Genomic DNA, 18,533 nt, shown 5'->3' on the forward strand with positions numbered 1-18,533 from the left:
TTCTCAGTTCTGAAAAGAACTGTCCTGCTTTTTAACTACTATTACTTTAGCTTTGGTGGATCGAGGGGACTTCTTGTTAAAAACTTCACTACCGTGGAGTGAGTTCTTAAAAGTAACAGAGGCCAATTAAGAACTCACCCGCGGTAGTGACATTTATAAAAAAGAAGTAATTTTAGACGAACATATTCAAACAATAACCATTAAGTGAAACGTTTTGACAAGTTATCTTCAGAATCAGGGGTCAATTTCACAAAGCAAAAAAAAAATAATACATCATAAGACAATTTGTCAGTATCACCATAGTGATTTGTATTGTGACATCACACTTTACAAAGCAACTACGATTGATTTGCAGTTACGATCAAACTTGGCTCTTTTTGTGAAATTTGACCCAGAACCATAAGTATTTGTATTTGCCAAAAAAAATGACATAAATGAATGAAAAAGCCTGCCTTTCTTTTTCCTGTTGTTTGACACTGTAGTTTCCTTGTTAGGGCTATCTGCCTGAGCTTGTATAGCGTGAGTAGTGGAATGGCTAGATGGAGTGCCATTTGAGGCATTGGACTTTTTGGACGAACTGCGTGACTGGGCGGGGCTTGCATTATCTGTAGTCCCTGTAAACAAAAACATGAAAACAAATGTTGACACTAAACACATAAGAAAAGAACCTCACGTTTCTGATGAAAGATGAATCAAGTAGAGTAGTTTCAGAAAATTAGAGTAGAATAGAGACACAAATTATATTAGCATGTAAAGTATTTTCAGGACATTGTTTTTCTCATTTCTAAAAAACTACAGCACCTCAGTAAGTGATATTTAAAGACACTGGACACTATTGGTTATTGTCACAGACCAGTCTTCTCACTTGCTGTATCTCCACATATGCATAAAATAACAAACCTGTGAAAATTTCAGCTCAATCGGTCATCGAAATTGGGAAATAATAATGAAAGAAAAAGCACCCTTGTCACACGAAGTTGTGTGCTTTCTGATGCTTGATTTCAAGACCTCAAGCTCTAAATCTGAGGTCTCGAAATCAAATTCGTGGAAAATTACTTCTTTGTCGAAAACTACATTAGTTCAGAGGGAGCCGTTTCTCACAATGTTTTATACTATCAACCTCTCCCGATTACACGCTACCAAGTAAGGTTTTATGCTAATAATTATTTTGACTAATTACCAATAGTGTCCACTGCCTTTAAGGTAAATCTGTCCACGGCTGTGGACATTGGTTTTTTTTTGTGTTACAAAAAGTACCCTAAATCCTTTAACTATGCCTTTAACTTTAACTTCAACTTATGCTGATATACGAATCAAAATCAAACTTACAGAGAAAATTCCAGGAAATCTTGACTGAAAGTGTCTCTAACCACAAATGCATGAGTTTGAGAGTTTTGTTCATCTTCAATTAACAAGTATAAACACACTCAGCTTCAGTGTAAGCGTATTTATATTCATTTCAACTTTAAAAAAAAACTAATATGAATATTTTATTCAGTATACTCAAACATCGTGCTACAGCAACATTTCAAGGATGCATTTTTCCACTTGCAACAGCAACAAAATAAATTGATTTGGCTTCAATGAATGGCAGCTTTTTATTATGTAAGAATGATCTTTTCAATTATTTACTTGTTCCACTCAGTGGTTGTAAACACACTTTTTTTTTTACTGTGTATGAACAAATACAAAATTTAGTTGGCATAATTATATTTCAACAGCAATTATGCAAATGAAAGACATCAGGAACGGCAAAGTACACATGAATGAAATAACAAACATACCAATGAATCCCTTGCGAATGATGTAATTACTACATGTGCTAAAGCCGCTTTTGTTTGATGCATGCTTTAGAGGGTTCACATATGCCATCTGCGTGTGTTTTAGATATTGCCGACAGGGTCAAGCTTTCATTCACTATATGTTATATTTCATGCAATAAAACTGCCTTGATTTCCATAACAGGTACAAGAGTAGCTGTTTGAAGAATATGTCCGAGGCGCAGACTTGAGGGGCATTATTTCCAAAAATGTTTTTGGGGAAACCCCATCCATATTAATAGGCCTGGAACTACACGCATACGGCCTACGTTGCCCCTAGTCTTGGCCTTGGTGCCCCTTTAAAAGTTTCCCATTGACTTTAAGATTTTCCAATGGAAAGTGCCCAATTTGAAAATGAAAATGCCTTGCCATTTCAAAGATGAGTTACCAGGCTGCCTTGAAATTCCAACTTCTTGATAAATATTGTAAATGTTCTTGACACCTTTTCAATGACAGTCGTGCAGTTAAACCAGGGGCCAATTTCATAGAGCTGCTTAAGCAAATAATTTGCTCAAGCACGAAAATAGCTCGCTTATTTTACACATGTTACTGGCCAAAATTTCATGGCATATGCATTGCTTGTGACTGGTATTTAGCTGTTGTTTACTTAGCATAACAATTGAGTGGAGTCTTGGCCAGTAATCTGATTTTATTAAGCCAGGATTTCTTTGCTTAAGCAAACTTTTGTGCTTAAGCAACTCCATGAAATTGGGCCCAGATTACATGAACATGAAACAAAATGATGCATGCAAATGCAAAATCACCCACTCCCGGTCTTCGTGCATGCAACAACAATAATTAGTTCATCGTGCAGTTTTGCTCTATGTTACAAGAAAAGGCTTGGGTTTTTTTTTTTTTGGGGGGGGGGGGGGGTGTGGGATTTAGCCGCGCTCTTGGCATACAAAATACTTACAGTATGCAGCTGGAAGCAAAGTAAATTACAATGGAATATTTGTTTGTCCATAATCCACAAGCCGCCGTACGAGTACACCTGTGCTCACATGTGAATGCATTTATCGTTGCGTTGAGATATGCAAGGTCATTATTTTAAATGTTCACAACAGTTGTGATGTAACTGACAACAACTTTATGACTGTATGATGCATGTTACTGTACATATAGTAGCACTTGTCAATATGTTGACAAGATTGTATATATTTAAAAACTTTGAAAGTTTTGCACTTTGTAGGTGTAATTACCTTCTGTTTTAACTGTATTCTTTTTTTAATAGGATACATGTATATTTTGGCTATAAAAAGATGTATGGTTGTTCTACAATGGTTTTGATACCTTTTGTTGATCAAATTTTTGGTCATGACATGAATCCCTACTTCTGTGAATGAAGGTGTTATGTAATAAAATTTACCTGCCCAAAGTTTCGCCTCACCCAGACAAAATTTTGTTTTCGTAATTTTTGTAAACTCATTTTCTTTTCAAAAACTGCAGCACCTTAGCAAGTCACATTTTAAGGGAAGCTTTCTACTAACATTATCTTGAAACTGTGTAGGTTTTTAATGTAAATCTGTGGACTTTTTGTGTTTTTGTGTCGTACAAAGTACCTACACCCTTTAAAGGCTCTGGACATGTTTGGCAATGCCCCTTATTTTTGACCGCGCGGGGGCGCTATAAATAGTATTTTGATCACTTCCGGGGGTACACGCGATTCGCCCTGCACAAATTAATAGGCGTTCTGTCACTTTTGTTGCGCCGTAGTTTCAATTTGCTTTAGAGGTGGATTATAACGGCTCCTTTTAAAGTCTTATTGTCTGTGATGGATTAGATGTCTGTGGTTATAATGTGTTCCAATCTTTAAAAACTGTTTTGCGTATGAATGAATATACCCCCGGAAGTGATTGAGAGCGCCCTCACGCGGTCAAAAATATGGCCCATTGTCAAAGACCAGTATTATCACTTGATGTATCCCAACATATATGCATAAAATAACAAACCTGTGAATATTTGGGTTCATTTGGTCATCAAAGTGCAATATTGAATGAAAAAAAACACTCCCGTTTATTTCAGATGCATAATAAAAGGCTAGTTGTATACTGTCTTCAGCTCTCCATTGCTCGTACCAAGTCAGTTTTTATGTTAACAAGTATTTTAAAGTAATTACCAATAGTATACAGTGCCTTTAATTGGAAACCTTAATATTTTGTTTATAAAAAGCTGTATGGTCGTATTACTCCCACGCTTTTAATAAGCCAATGGTTATAATAAGATAATGGGTCCCTTGGGCTTGATGTGCACTAATGGACAGAACAACATGGCATGGTTTAATTGATACGGATTAAGTAGCCATTAAAGGCAGTGGACACTATTGGTAATTACTCAAAATAATTATTAGCATAAAACCTTTTCTGGTGACGAGTAATGGGGAGAGGATGATGGTATAAAACGGCCCCCTCTGAAGTGACGTAGTTTTTGAGAAAGAAGTAATTTTCCACAAAGTTGATTTCGAGACCTCAGATTTAGAACTTGAGGTCTCGAAATCAACCATCTAAACGCACACAACTTCGTGTGACAAGGGTGTTTTTTTCTTTCATTATTATCTCGCAAGTTCGATGACCGATTGAGCTCAAATTTTCACAGGTTTGTAATTTTATGTATATGTTGAGATACACCAACTGCGAAGGCTAGTCTTTGACAATTACCAATAGTGTCCACTGCCTTCAAGTAGCCTTTAATCAAAGTAGAAAGTGAAAGATTTCATACTAATGACTAAGGACAGGGTATACTAAATTATTCCTGAGGCAAACAATAACTAGGAAGCTCAAATATAACAGTACAAAACATTGTAGGAAATGACTCATTCTGAAGTGTAGTAGTTCTTTAGAAAGAGGTAATTTCTTAATAAAATATTAACGTGTTTTTTTCTTTAGGCACTGAAAACACACAAATTTGTGCAACGAGGGTGTTTTTTCTGTCATTATTCTCCTGCAACTTCAATGACCAATTGAGTCAACATTTTCACAGATTTGTTTGCATAAAAAGTGAGAATACTTGTCATCGACAGTTACCAAAGGTGTCCAGTGCCTTTAATAACAGTAGACATTGAAGGATAATATTAATGACTAAGGACAAAGTAAATGTCAAGGAGTAGCGAGGTTTTATCTAGAAATAAATTATTCCTAACGCAAACAACACTAGGAAGCTCAAAAACAAATTCGAAGCCATCTAATTTTTCAAATTAATCAGGAAGTAATTGTCTGCATGTACGTACTGACTATGTGATTAGCGGAGTTTGATATTTTACCAACTTATCATTTATGACAAGCTTTCACAAATATCATCTACAAAATCCTTCTCATTACTTTCAAAAACCTATCATGGTCTCGCTCCTACCTTAACTCTGCTCGTCTTTAGGAGAGAAAAAAAAAGGAAAAAAAAAACAAAAAACGCGCAATGTTTATACTGTTCGAAACGTCAAGACCAAACCGACTCTTTTCAGAGCCAACACTCCCTCAAAAGAGATTCATAAGATGGTTGTATGCGCAAGTTTACTATTTATAGTTAATCCATACGGATGCTTAGGTTAACTAGCATTTGTATAAGAAAACACACTAGAAATTAAATGTTTTTTTTTTATAGAATAGAAACCTCTGAGAACATCTTGAATTCAATGCCAAAGATGTCATTATAATCTCTGAACTATATTCCTCGTTTCTGAGTTGTACAAACATCCTCCGGATAGCCTTGGTATGGTTTTTTTTATGTCTTCCCTCAAAAAGTATTTTGAAAACTTGTTTTTCGATCATAATTGTTTCTTGCCTAAAAGTCATGGTTTAATGAAAATAAGTGTGTTGGAAAAAGGAAAAAACAGAAGTCCTATTATAGCACGCTCATGGGGAGACCGCTCATTCTGTGTGGCTGCTCCAGGAGTTTGGAACACTCTTCCAAGAGAAATTGCTACTGCTACCTCCCTTCAATGCTTCAAGACCGGACTAAAGACATACTTATTCAAGCGTTCTTACTAATTCAGTTTCTAGTTTTCTGTTAAATGTTACATTATTTTTTTTATTTTTTTGCACTTTAGGTGTCTCTATTGAGACAGATATGTGCGCGTTATAAATTTATAATTCTTATTACTATTATTATTATTATTATTATTATTATTATTATTATTATTATTATTATTATTATTATTATTATTATTATTATTATTATTATTATTATTATTATTATTATTATTATTATTATTATTATTATTATTATGAGAAGTATCAATCTGATGCCAGTTTTATCACTTCCATATAACTTGGAGCAACTGATGGCTGCTTTGAAGGGATTGGTTACATTACAGACAATGAAACATCCTGGAGACTATGAACCACACAGACTAAAACACACAGACACTACAAACCTAAGTTAGAAGACTGAAAATCCAGAGACTTTAGAGCCACACAGACTAAAACCCACAGAGACTACAAACCAAGGAAAATAAGAACTTAGTCGAAATACTAAGAACCAATGAGACTAAGGGCTGCTTGGAATTAGAAACACAGACTAGAACCAGGCTAAGCACCGCAGGTGCTAACATGTCTGAGATAAAGACCAACACTTCATGGTGCTGGGCCCAATTTCATAGAGCTGCTAAGTACAAAAATTTGCTTAGCATGAAATTTCTTCCTTGATAAAAACAAGTTTACCAACCAAATTTCCATGTGATTTTCAGGATAAGCAAACAAAAGCTGAATACCAGTAACAAGCACTATGCAACAAATAGAAATTCATGGCTGGTAATCCTGTTTTTATCTGGGTAGAAATTTCATGCTTAGCAAATTTTTGTGCTTAGCAGCTCTATGAAATTTGGCCCTGGACAGCATTACCTCATTATTGTGCTGCACAAGGCTCAGTAAAGGTTGGGAATCCAGACATTTTTTCCTTCCTTTTTTTCTCCAGAGACGATCAGAGCATACTGATCGCAAACATCGAGTTGAAACCAACGGTTCTTTTCAGAACCACCCCAAGTCATTAGAGAAAGTCATTACCGCAAACCTTTCCATATTTTGTTTTGAGATGCAGGTGAACAAGTTGTAGGCGTAACTATCATTTACATCTTCCTCAATAAATCAACGAGGAAGACAGCCTTTCTTAAACATGTAGGGTGTAGATCTTAATGACAAAGATATTGCTTTCCTTCTTTCATTCTACAAGTTAATCAAGAAATTGTTCACAAGATGGAAGCCAACAGACGTATACAGCAGTATACAAAAGGGTTATTTCGTAAGTGTTGGTGTACGATGTCTGCCCAAGGTTCTCCACTGGGAAATTGCGGTTGATGAAAAAAGGCAGTGGAGCGTGTCATGTGCAATTGAATGGCCTTCTAAGTGTCTCTCCAACTGACGAGACACGAACTACTCAGCTGCTTCATGATGAAAGCAAAGATTTAGTATAGGCTACAAGAAACTAGCGTACATGTATATATTTGGTGTAGATTTTGGGAATTCTTATGTGTAAAGGGTTTTGGTACCTTTTTGTTTGTAGATGTCTTTGAAGACACTGGACACCTCTGGTAATTGTCAAAGACCAGTCTTCTCACTTGGTGTGTCTCAACATATCCATAAAATAACAAACCTGTGAAAATTTGAGCTCAATTGTTTGTTGAAGTTGCGAGATAATAATGAAAGAATTATTATCTCGCAACTTCACCGAACAATAGAGCTCAAATTTTCACAGGTTTGTTATTTTAAGGATATTTTGAGATACACGAAGTGAGAAGACTGGTCTTTGACAATTACCAATAGTGTCCAGTGTCTTTAAACATCAACACTTCCTAATAGATTTGTAATTTTTACATTTTGAATACTGCAGCCTCATATCAGATCATTGATATCAACACTAAGCAATATTTCCCTTTCCACTTTTGCGCAAAGTTAACCTTTTCCCTTTAGAAATCAAATTATTCTACACAAAAGACGAGTTGTCGTTGTGTAACTGTAAGTGGAAAAAAACAATAACAAAAACAAAACAGCTGACTCCTAAATTAAATTTAATATACATTAAAATCTATAAAAAGAATTTCTTTTTGCCGTACAACTGAAGAAACAAAGGACGTAGCCAAGGCGACAGCTTTTGCCATTTTCCTATCCACACATAATGAAATCAATGAAATTAAATGAAAGAGCAAAACACAATTCCTTTTAAGTCACAAGGAATCCAAGAATCAAATAACAACAGCAATGGAAATTTCTGCCCGAAAGGAGAATATATTTTTTTTTTTACGTGATGCAGTGTGTGTCTTTCTAGCGCAATAGACCGTATTGAATAACCCCTTTGTTGCTATGAAAGTCACCATATTGTAGGGCAAACCGTATGCACGTAAACCCGTACATCAATGAAGCACGCAGCGCGCAGCGTTCCCGGTTTGATATGGCACAGGTCAAACATACACGCGTACACCATCGCAGACGCCATGTTGTAGGGCAGGTTTTAAATGGTGACGCCATATTCAATATGGTCTATTGACTCAAGTTGTGAACGCCGAGTCATCACACTACACATGTAGTTCAAATCTCAATCACGGTATTTATGTCGTTGAGCGAGACACTTGAGTATAACTGCTTTTCCTTGGCAGGTGTACATTATGAAGGTACATAGATTAGGTACAGGTGCAATGGATGGCATTGGCATGCGAGATGATTTAACTGAAACTAGCTTCATGTGAATACACAACCATTTCCTTTACTACCAACAAAGCAATGGGTTCTTAGTGAGATGTGCATAACAGTCAATAGGAGACTTTCCAACGCTAGGCGGCAGCAGACATACCGGGTAAATTTCCATTGTTTACGTAGTTCTGAACATGCGCATAATTCTGAGAACAATGGATTTACCCGGTAAGTCTGCTGCCCTCTATCGTCCCAGAAAGTCTCCCATTGAATGCAGAAATTTAAGAGCGGTTAAATACATCGTATACTTTTGATTTTGGGAGCCGCTTGATTGTTTCAATCCTGAATATGTTAGTGTAGTTAATATACAATAATTAATAACCTGAGGAAACTTCATTTTAAAAGGTGGTCCCGTTTTTGAGATATTGTTGAAAACCCAGCACAAATCGAATTGCAACGTGACTTCTTGAATCGGTTTATATATTAAATAATCTTAAAATGTAGTCAAGAACATCCACGACAAATATAACCCCAATAAAAAAAAACACTCTTAATGTACTTTTGAACTCAATTGGCATGTATGTCCGACAAGCTACCCTTGCAATTATACCTTGCAGAAACCCAAAGTAATTTACAAGCCAATATCCTGTAGCGCGCCAGCGCAAGTAGAAATCCACACTACCCATTATTCGTACTGACAAACTGTTTAGTTAGTCAGGGCTAAGAGATCCCTGGTCTTGGCATGTACACGTATGTATCCCTACTCATTTTCGCCCACGCCATACGACGCTGAAATATAATCCTGGATTGAAAGATTGGTGTGGGGGGGGGGGGGGGTGTGAGGAGAGTTTCGGTCAGGAGGGGGGGGGGGGTCACGGGCACTGAGATGACAAAAACTACCCAAGAGCGTCTCAATAATCAACAATAGTATGTTCTCAGGGAGAAGTGACATTTCTACGAGTATTAGTGTGGCTTAAGCAGTATTGATCTAAGCGCTGCTTTATCCAAATACACCCACTGCCTAATGTTTATCTGCCGCCATATCGTCTTTGCAGGGTCCTTTTGCATAGCGCTACAGACATTCTCGGCTTTACTTTTCTAACGTGTAATAATCAATGGTTGAATCTAAGAAAAAGGAATAGGTGAACTAAATTTCAAATTCTTTTCTTTCAGGATGCTTATAGTATTACCAATTCGCTTTAAGTTTTCAAAAAGGCAATTATGTTTAGTAGGATTTGAAACTTTGCATGATGGAAGTTTCACTAAGAGAGGTTTGCGGCTCTTCTTCGTTTTCAATGTTGATTTTCTTTAATTAGCAATTCCATTTCTTGTCAATTAGCCGATGTCAATATGTGCCATAGAATTAAAGAACAGAGTGTGTAGTCTGATTGTGGGTGAGGCTTCTCCGAAAGAGACCCCCTGTGTTGACTCGGTTTTGTTTAAAGGTCCATTATACTTCAGATACGGGCTAGAAATGATTTTAACATTTTGGTTCTGACTTATCAATGTATCCATGGTATTGCACCTGTTTATCTTCAAAGTTTAGTTCAGGAGTACAAAACAACCAGGACTCTGCGATCTTCAAATAAATCCCTTCTGACTCGCCCAGTTATCAAAACCAAGTCGTACGGTTCCCGCTCTTTCCAATATGCATCAGTTTAGTTCAGTTATGGAACAGTCTTCCAGAGGTTGTTAAACAGGCTGAGACATCAGAACAGTTCAAAACCCGGTTAAAAACATATCTGTTTACTTTGTACAATAATTGTTGATATCCTTTTGCAGCGCATAGTGACCTCACGGTGATATGCGCTATATAAGAATGGTTTTATTATTAATTTTATTATTCATGTAGGCAACGGAGGCAATTGCATGCGTTGCCCGAATAGCAAAATATCAAGAGAGGGCGCTGTTGAACCCACACAAAGATATAGGGGATGCATGCGCAAGTCGTGCATGACAACATACACCGCATACAAATCTGACCCATCTGCCTACCCATAACGCATTGCGGTTCTGAATCACGATAAACTTGATTGCCTTTGTGCCCTTGAAATACTCCTTTAGAAAATTTACAACTTCCTCATTAAGACGCCCATTACTAAGGAGAACGGCTCCCTCTGAAGTGACGTAGTTTTCACAATGAAGTAATTTTCCGCGAATTTGATTTCGAGACCTCAGATTTAGAATTTGAGGTCTCAAAATCAAGCATCTGAAAGAACACAACTTCTGGTGACAAGGTGTTTTTTCCTTTTACTATTATCTCGCAAATTCGACGACCAGTTGCGCTCAAATTTTCACAGGTTTGTTATTTTATGCATATGTTGAGATACACCAGGTGAGCAGACTGGTCTTTGACAATTACCAATAGTGTCCAGTGTCCTTAAAAATATGAATCAACTTTTGATTTTATGTTTGTGATCTCTCACTCCCCACCCAGGTTATGCTGCTTGTCTTGATCAATCACATGTCGTTCATATCATTAGTGTGATGATTCTGGCATGACCTTGTCAAAGTTACAAATGTAAATGCTTGAGCCAAAACTACATACAAGCATGGCATGCATTGCACATGCAATTATGTTATTTATATAGTTTGTTGACTTTGTCATGATGGTGTAGCTATTAGTTTCTTAGCTATTTGTTAAGCAATACTTTTCTTTGCTTAGCAAGTTTACTGTGCTTACAGACTTTATGAATTCAGGCCCTGGGCAGAAGACAGTTCAGGTAGCATGGTTTGACGTTACCCAGGTCAAAATTCCAGTTGAACCTAGTTAAACTGTGTTTAACTGGAACTAGTTGAAAACCGGTTGATAAACTAGTTAAATACAGTTAAAACCAGTTGGTTTAATATGGAAAATGGACAGACACCAACTGGTTTATAATTTAAACCTAGTTGAACACAGTTAAACCTAGTCCAAACCAGTTGGTTAATATGGAAAATGGACGAGTTTGGTCACTATCCAGTTGAACCAGTTGACCCCAGTTAACTGGGTTCAACTGCAATTTTGACCTGGGTAGTAACGTCTGTTGATTTTAACCGTGGGTTATACCAGGGAGGTAGGATTCCATGGAGGTAGGATTCCCCATGGTTATACCAAACAGAAGAGAGTTGCAGTTAGCCAATCCAAGATGTCAGAATGTATGTACAACCATAGAGAAAGGACCCAGCCTTTCTCTAGCTATGGTACAATATAACGATACTTCTAGAATGATGCCATCAATTGAAATGGTGCTGTCTTTTTTTTAAGACACAACAACCGAGTGCTCAGTTTAAGGAGAAACACTAAAATTTGCAGTACATTCATCAATAACACTTTTTTTTTCTAGGGGAACGAGTCTACTTGTAAACAAGTATTTATTAGATAATGTGTGACACAAGAACATGAAATAAATTAAAGCATGAGGGGGGGGGGAAGCAGGCAATTACCTGACCTCTTTTTCTACAGAAACCAACTTGAAATGATGTTAAAATCTCCTTTTACCGTTACATTGGTTTGTACACGTAGAATGTACATGTAGCTATGTATTGAAGAAGTCTCATCAAAAATCAGGGGTGTGTTTTCACGGCTGTAACCAATAACTGGTTTGGTCATTGGCCAATGATTAAAGCCCGTTTCACACTTCTAAGGCAAAACAAATGTTTTGACGTCACAAATTTGCAACGAATAATTCAAATCAGTGGAAATGTGCTCAACTCCTGCGAAACATTCGCTGCAAAAACAGCCTTGTTTGCTACAACATTTCATATCGCATTTGCAGAAAGTATGAACCAGGCTTCATCAATGGCCAATTCAACCTATACAGTAAAGTTACCACCGTGAAAATACACCCCAGCGAACATCTACAAACAAGAGTCTCCTGGGAAACGACTCCAGACTATGATACCAGATTACAATGTGGCATCGTGGTATCTCTTTGATTGAACACATTGAACTACATGTTAACATAACTCCAAACGAGGCATTTACACGGTATCCTAGGAGACAACATCTACATCTGAGGGCAATACACGGCACACTGAATAAGAATTCCTTTAATTTAACATTCCAGACAACGGCAAATGACAAAACAATCCACCAAAGTTATACAAGAATGTGACTGACAGTTGTTAAAGGAATTAGGAGATTGTTAAATGGGTTTTCAACGAGCAAGAGAAAATGGTTAGGTTTTATAAAGAACAGCTAGGAATGCAATGAGCAGGCGCTGACATGGCACACAGATATTAGATGGTATCAGTAGAACTGCTTGCAGTGATTATGTTTTTGGTGAAGCGCTTGTTCCAACTGGACTTAAGATACTCCATATTCTTCAGAAAGTTTTCCAAACCCTTTCTTTAAATTATTTGATGTAATTTACTAACAAGAACTCAGTATAAGTTATGTGTATATGAAAAAAATATTTTAGGTGGTACATGTCATTGTTTCCTCTGCTGGTTAAACAGTTTCATGTCAACAAGTTTCCCCGCACAACGAGTTCTGAAAAGCAGATTTCGACAGAGTATTTTGTATAGGTGTTCATGCATGTCAAACATACCGTTTGTGAATATTGGATGAGTAATCCAATGCAGCAGCCGATTTCACGAAACTTTACGCAACTGCGTAAGTCCACTTATGGCGCAACTTTATGGCGCAACTTACGCAGTTGCGTAAAGTTTCGTGAAATCGAATGCTGGTGAGTTTGCATCAAAGATACATTTTGGCATTGTTGGATTGGTTCTTCTGTCTTGTGCATTTCATATAATTTATGTCGTTTGGAATAAGCGCTGTATTAACCTCTTGTTCAGAGTTAACATTTTTTATGATGTTGTTAGTTCAACGACAGACATAGCAAGAATCCGCTCTGTGCATTTTCTTTTGTATTTTTCAAGTGTTTTTCACACCACATTTTTTTTACAGATTATTTTTTGTTAGTTATACTAGTACAGCCTGGTTCATAATTCCTGCGAATGTGAAGCGAATTTTGACATCACTGCCCTGTTTTCCTTCGCAGGAGTTGAGCACTTAAGTCAACTGTTGGGAATTATTCGTTGTGAATTTGTGACTTAAAAATTTGTATTTCATTCGCGTTCGAAGGAAGTATGAACCAGGCTTTAGTAAGTTGCAAAAATGTTTTTGAAAAACATCATTGTTTATTAAAGTAATTGAACTAAGTGGATTTGGCACACAAGTTTTTTTTTATACAAGTAAGTATTTGCAAGAATGTTTTTGCTTTGAAAACAACACAGCACTGTGTCTTTTGAAACTGAGCATTGTTTATTGAAGCAACGAACAAAGCGGATAGTTCAGAGCGATCATTGCGTGTTAGTCTTATGAGCAACACCTAAAAGACTCCACATAACAAATGGTATTGAAGCAACGTGTAATGTGGTCAGTAGATGCATGTTAGTGTTAACAGAGTGAATAGAGATAGATAGAGAGATAGACAGGGGGATCTACATGTATTGGTTACAGTGATTTTCTAAACCCCTACCCTGTTCAGTAGTAGTAGTAGTGGTGGTGGTTGTGGTAGTTGTGTTGTCACCGCCTGTATGGCTTTTGGTAGTTGAGGGCGATGTTGTCGTTGTAGTTGTCGCCGCTGCTGCGCTTTTCTCAACCGGCACTGCGGCGCTGCCCGCACCCGTACAGATGGGTGCGCAGGCAGTTTGCGTTGTGGCAGCTGCCATCATGCTGGTCACATCCAGCATTTCCTTACCCTTAAGGGTGTCATAATGAGGTACTACTGGCGCAACGGGGGTCTTCTTGACAAACGATAAGAAGAGATGCCTACAGAGGTCCTCAGGCATGTCCACGTCCAGATAGGTCTCCATGAACAACTTGAAGCCTTCATAGTTGATTGGCTGTAAATAACAAACAAAAAACACAAAGCATTTATATGGCGCTATAGACCCATTGCATACGACGTCACACTCTCAAAAAGGAGGCAGATCATTGGACAATAGCTGTTCACTGGGTGCATTAAATGTGTGCGTGACCTGAGCGTACCTGTAGCGTTTCCCATTATGCAAGGGGGAGCTATTGATTTCTATACAGAACGCGCCTCCGAACAATGCACGTAATTTTGGGTGTCAACTCTCCTTTGTGCATGTTTGCATACGATTTTGACACCCAAAATGACACCCAGGATAGGCACATGTGAGTACGCTGCGCATTTTGCAAGAGGTCTATTCCAAAGAACAGAGCGCTTTACAAAGGGAGGGCAACAAAAGAACAAAATCAAAACAAAAACGGACCAACGACAAGCCAAGAAGATTAATAAAAAAAGAGGAGCAAATAAGGATGGTTCTGGGAACAGAAGTGTCTTGAGGAGGCGTTTTTAGACACAGCCAACGACGCAGCTTCTCTCAGACTTGTTGGTAGAGCGTTCTTTAAATTACCTTATGCTCAGTTCAAACATAATTCAAATACAAAATGTGATTTTTTTTCCCCCATAACGTACAGTCCAGGCCTGGAATTTACTCTTTTAAAGGGCAAGGCCACTTTCATTTTGCACTTCCATCGGGAAATCTTAAAGTCAATGGGAAACTTTTGAAGGGGCACCAAGGCCAACACCAAGGGCAACAGCCAAGACTTCAGTGGCCTGACTGTAATTCGAGGCCTGTAATTCCACACATCATATAATTTTTACAATAATGGGTTAAGTACATGTAATATGTTGTTGTGTTTGGTCAGGATGCTGTGTGACCTCTTAAAACCGAAGATAAACCGTATCGGGTTTAACTTTGAGCGGTCTGAACGCAAGGTAGTTTTATTTTGATGATCACCCCACGCTGTTCGTAAAGTTAAAACAGTTCGGGTCTAACTTTAGTACGCTGTCTGAACGTGGCCATAAACGGTATCCCACCATTCACAGTGGAGTCCTATCTACCACTATTGAGAATTATATTTTGTTCTAATTCACCAGGTTTGAACAATGAAACCAATTTTGGGATAAGCTGTTATAATGCAGTTTGCGAAGACCCATTATAATGAAACCATTAAACCATCTTCAATAGGAAAAGGTTGGAAGCTTAAAGACACTGGACACTATTCGTAATTGTCAAAGACCAGTCTTCTCACTTGTTGTATTTCAATATATGCATAAAATAACAAACCTGTGAAAATTTGAGCTCAATTGGTCAAAGTTGCGAGATAACTATGGAGGAAAAAACCACCCTTGTAAAACGAAGTTGTTTGCTTTCAGATGCTCGATTTCGGGACCTGAAATTCTAATTCTGAGGTCTTGAAATCAAATTCGTGAAAAATTACTTCTTTTCTCGAAAACTATGTTACTTTAGAGGGAGCCGTTTCTCACCATGTTTTATACAATCAACCTCTCCCCATTACTCGTTTCCAAGTAAGGTTTTATGCTAATAATTATTTTGAGTAATTACCAATAGTGTCCACTGCCTCAGAGAAGTAACAGTAAGCAGGGTTTTTAACTTGACAATAATCATTGCCAAAATACATAATGTACAAGATTGGTGTTTATATAACAAAATATTTGTATTGATCTAACAGTATATGTCTTAATGTTCCATTGAAGATGTTTGTACTTTGTTTTCACTGGTGATGAGTAAACAGAGTCTTAGAACTCCACTCAAAAGAAAAAAGACAAACAAGATTTGAAAAAAAAAACCTCGCTGATTATAAAGTCTGCCAATAGTAATCCTCCAGAGAAAAGTTTCTATCACAAACACTGATAATAAAGTCCTGTTCATACTTCCTATGAATGCTATGCCAATTTCATGTGAACTCGACATCACAATTACCCAGTTTTTGGTGCGAAGCACAACTCAACTGCTGCGCATTATTCGATGCAAATTTGTGGCGTTAACATTCGTATTGCATTTGCATTCGTATTTGCAGGAAGTATGAACCAGGCTTTAACAACATTAATTACTTCGATTTCAACAATAACAATTTAGTCAGCTAAACAATTGTTTTCACTTAAATGTATATAATACAGTTATTTGTGTGGAGCATTTATTAAAAACTATAAAACTTGAGTCGGAGAATGAATTTACTTCAAAACAAAACCCAACAATGACTCAATATACCTTTACCTAAGTGTCATGACTGGTCTCGACCTTGCAGGATCATGGCCGTGCTACGACCTTGCCTTCAGCTGGGTCTATTATCAGCGACCACAACCCTGAAAGGTTTCTTATGCAGGTTCAGACCTCGTCGCCACTCATTAGTTCCCTTATTCAAAAGAAGTTTTCTAGTCCAAGTCTGTAGCTATACTTCTAAATGTTGAGTTCGAGTAAAAATGGTTTATAAGGCAGTGGACACTATTGGTACTTTGTGTGACAAGATTTTTTTTTTCATTCATTATTATCTCGCAACTTTGATGACCGATTGAGCTCAAATTTTTACAGGTTTGTTATTTTATGCATATGTTGAGATACACCAAGATGAGAAGACTGGTCTTTGACAATTACCAATAGTGTCCAGTGGCTTTAAACTAAGGGACGCAGAACTGCTATATTTTTCCGTATTCCACTCGTGCTTGTGTGATAACTTATAAAAGCACACCAAGATCAGGCTTGGAACTTCATCTTTGTAAGGGCAAGGACATTTTCATTTTGAAAAGGGCACTTCTATTGAAAAATCTTTAAGTCTGTGGTAAACTTTTGAAGGAGCACCAAGTCCAAGACATGGCCTAGCTCCGTAAAACTCCAGGCATGAGAAATTAAATGAATCTTTACTGAGCAAGCAGCCAATTTCACAAAACGCTAGGATTAATCCTATCTCGAGTTAGGACGAGTAACTCGTTCTAACTTAGAATGGGTTCAATATGCGGTTAATGTCTATGCATACGGATCTTAACTCATCCGATATCCTAAAATTAATCCTAAGTTGGGAAGAGTTTGTTGAAATCGACAGCTGATGTTCTCTGAAAGTGCCACATAAATATCTTACCTGTTCTGGGTTATACTTGGAGAGGACGCCGTTTCCATGGAACTCCTCTAACACATCCTTCAAAGTCTTGCGGGAATCTGGACAGAAAAACAAACAAACAAATGATTGTTAATTTTAAGTCAGTAAGTTGTTAGATCGTTGTGGCACCCATAGGTTTCAAATTGCCTCTAGCTACCAGGCAATCTCGGTTGTCTATAGTTGGTAAGACACTGCTCTATCATTTCAAAGGTTGTGGGTTCGAATCCCACCCGAGTATTATGCCTGTGATTTTTTCAAAGACATCAGGAAAGTACCGAGTGTACAGGGCAAAGACACATCCGTGTAAGGGTATCAAAAATAATGAAAAATATTCAGTCAGTTTTTAGAATTAAAATGAGGTTCAAAGAAAAAGTGGCGGCACAACTTCAATTGAAAGCGTTAAAGAGTAAATTTGTGCACTTATTGATAATGAAAGAAAACAAAAAAGACTAGTTTGTGTTTCATGTACATGTAAACATACATGAGGTTCTAGACAGAAGCGAATGCATCCATGTACTATTTCTCTTTAATTGAAATCTAATCCAAGCTTAAAATCCAAGCTTAAAACACACATTTAATTAGCCGCCTATATTTAACACTCATAAATGCTTAGTGTACACATGGCACAAAAGCTGGAAACATAACGCATGTACATAATTTTAAAATCAAAATGATGTTTAAAAAATTCCATCATTAGAATTTTCACCTTGAAACTACTCAAAAGAATCACATCTGTAGGACACGACATACACCCACGTGTACATGTATTCCTTTAAAATATATTTATGTCAAAAAAAGTATACGTTGTACACGATGCAGTATCAACAAAGAGTTCAACATTAAACAAAAGTATATACAGAAAATTCTGTCTCTCATCATAGCAAAAAAGAAATTCATCACAAATATTACTTACAAAGTTTTGAATACAAGCATACATAGTCCACCGGAAATGGGCTACAGTTTCGATACAACATTCTAATTAAGAGAGTTCGACATTCAAAACACTAGTTGCTTCCACGTTGTAAATCCAGAGTGTTCTACACTCGATCAGTTATTCCATAATAACAATAAATATGCTGTACAATCGGACTGTACGTTAAACTGATTTCCTTCGCACTTCCTGATGACAAAAGGAAGTTTGGATTAAAACACTTTCTACATGTCAACCCACTTCTATCAGACACA

The 18,533-nt window shown here is 37.2% G+C and overlaps 1 protein-coding gene across 4 annotated transcripts in view; it reads right to left on the bottom strand.

Annotated features, from left to right (window-relative positions):
* Nucleotides 1–18,533, bottom strand: part of LOC117288190 (diacylglycerol kinase beta-like) — a 53,795-nt gene that overhangs the window by 26,458 nt on the left and 8,804 nt on the right. For 2 of the 4 annotated variants that reach the window (XM_033768931.1, XM_033768932.1), the window contains exons 2-4: nt 17,331–17,407; nt 13,900–14,266; nt 453–614 (exon numbers count right to left, since the gene is read on the bottom strand). In XM_033768931.1, the coding sequence (XP_033624822.1) occupies nt 453–614; nt 13,900–14,266; nt 17,331–17,407 (606 nt within the window). Of the gene's footprint in view, nt 1–452; nt 615–13,899; nt 14,267–17,330; nt 17,408–18,261; nt 18,404–18,533 lie in introns of those variants that run through there. The other 2 variants (XM_033768933.1, XM_033768935.1) reach the window with 2 other exon arrangements.

Source organism: Asterias rubens, chromosome 3 (assembly GCF_902459465.1).
Source record: "Asterias rubens chromosome 3, eAstRub1.3, whole genome shotgun sequence".
In the NCBI taxonomy this organism is placed as follows: domain Eukaryota; kingdom Metazoa; phylum Echinodermata; class Asteroidea; order Forcipulatida; family Asteriidae; genus Asterias; species Asterias rubens.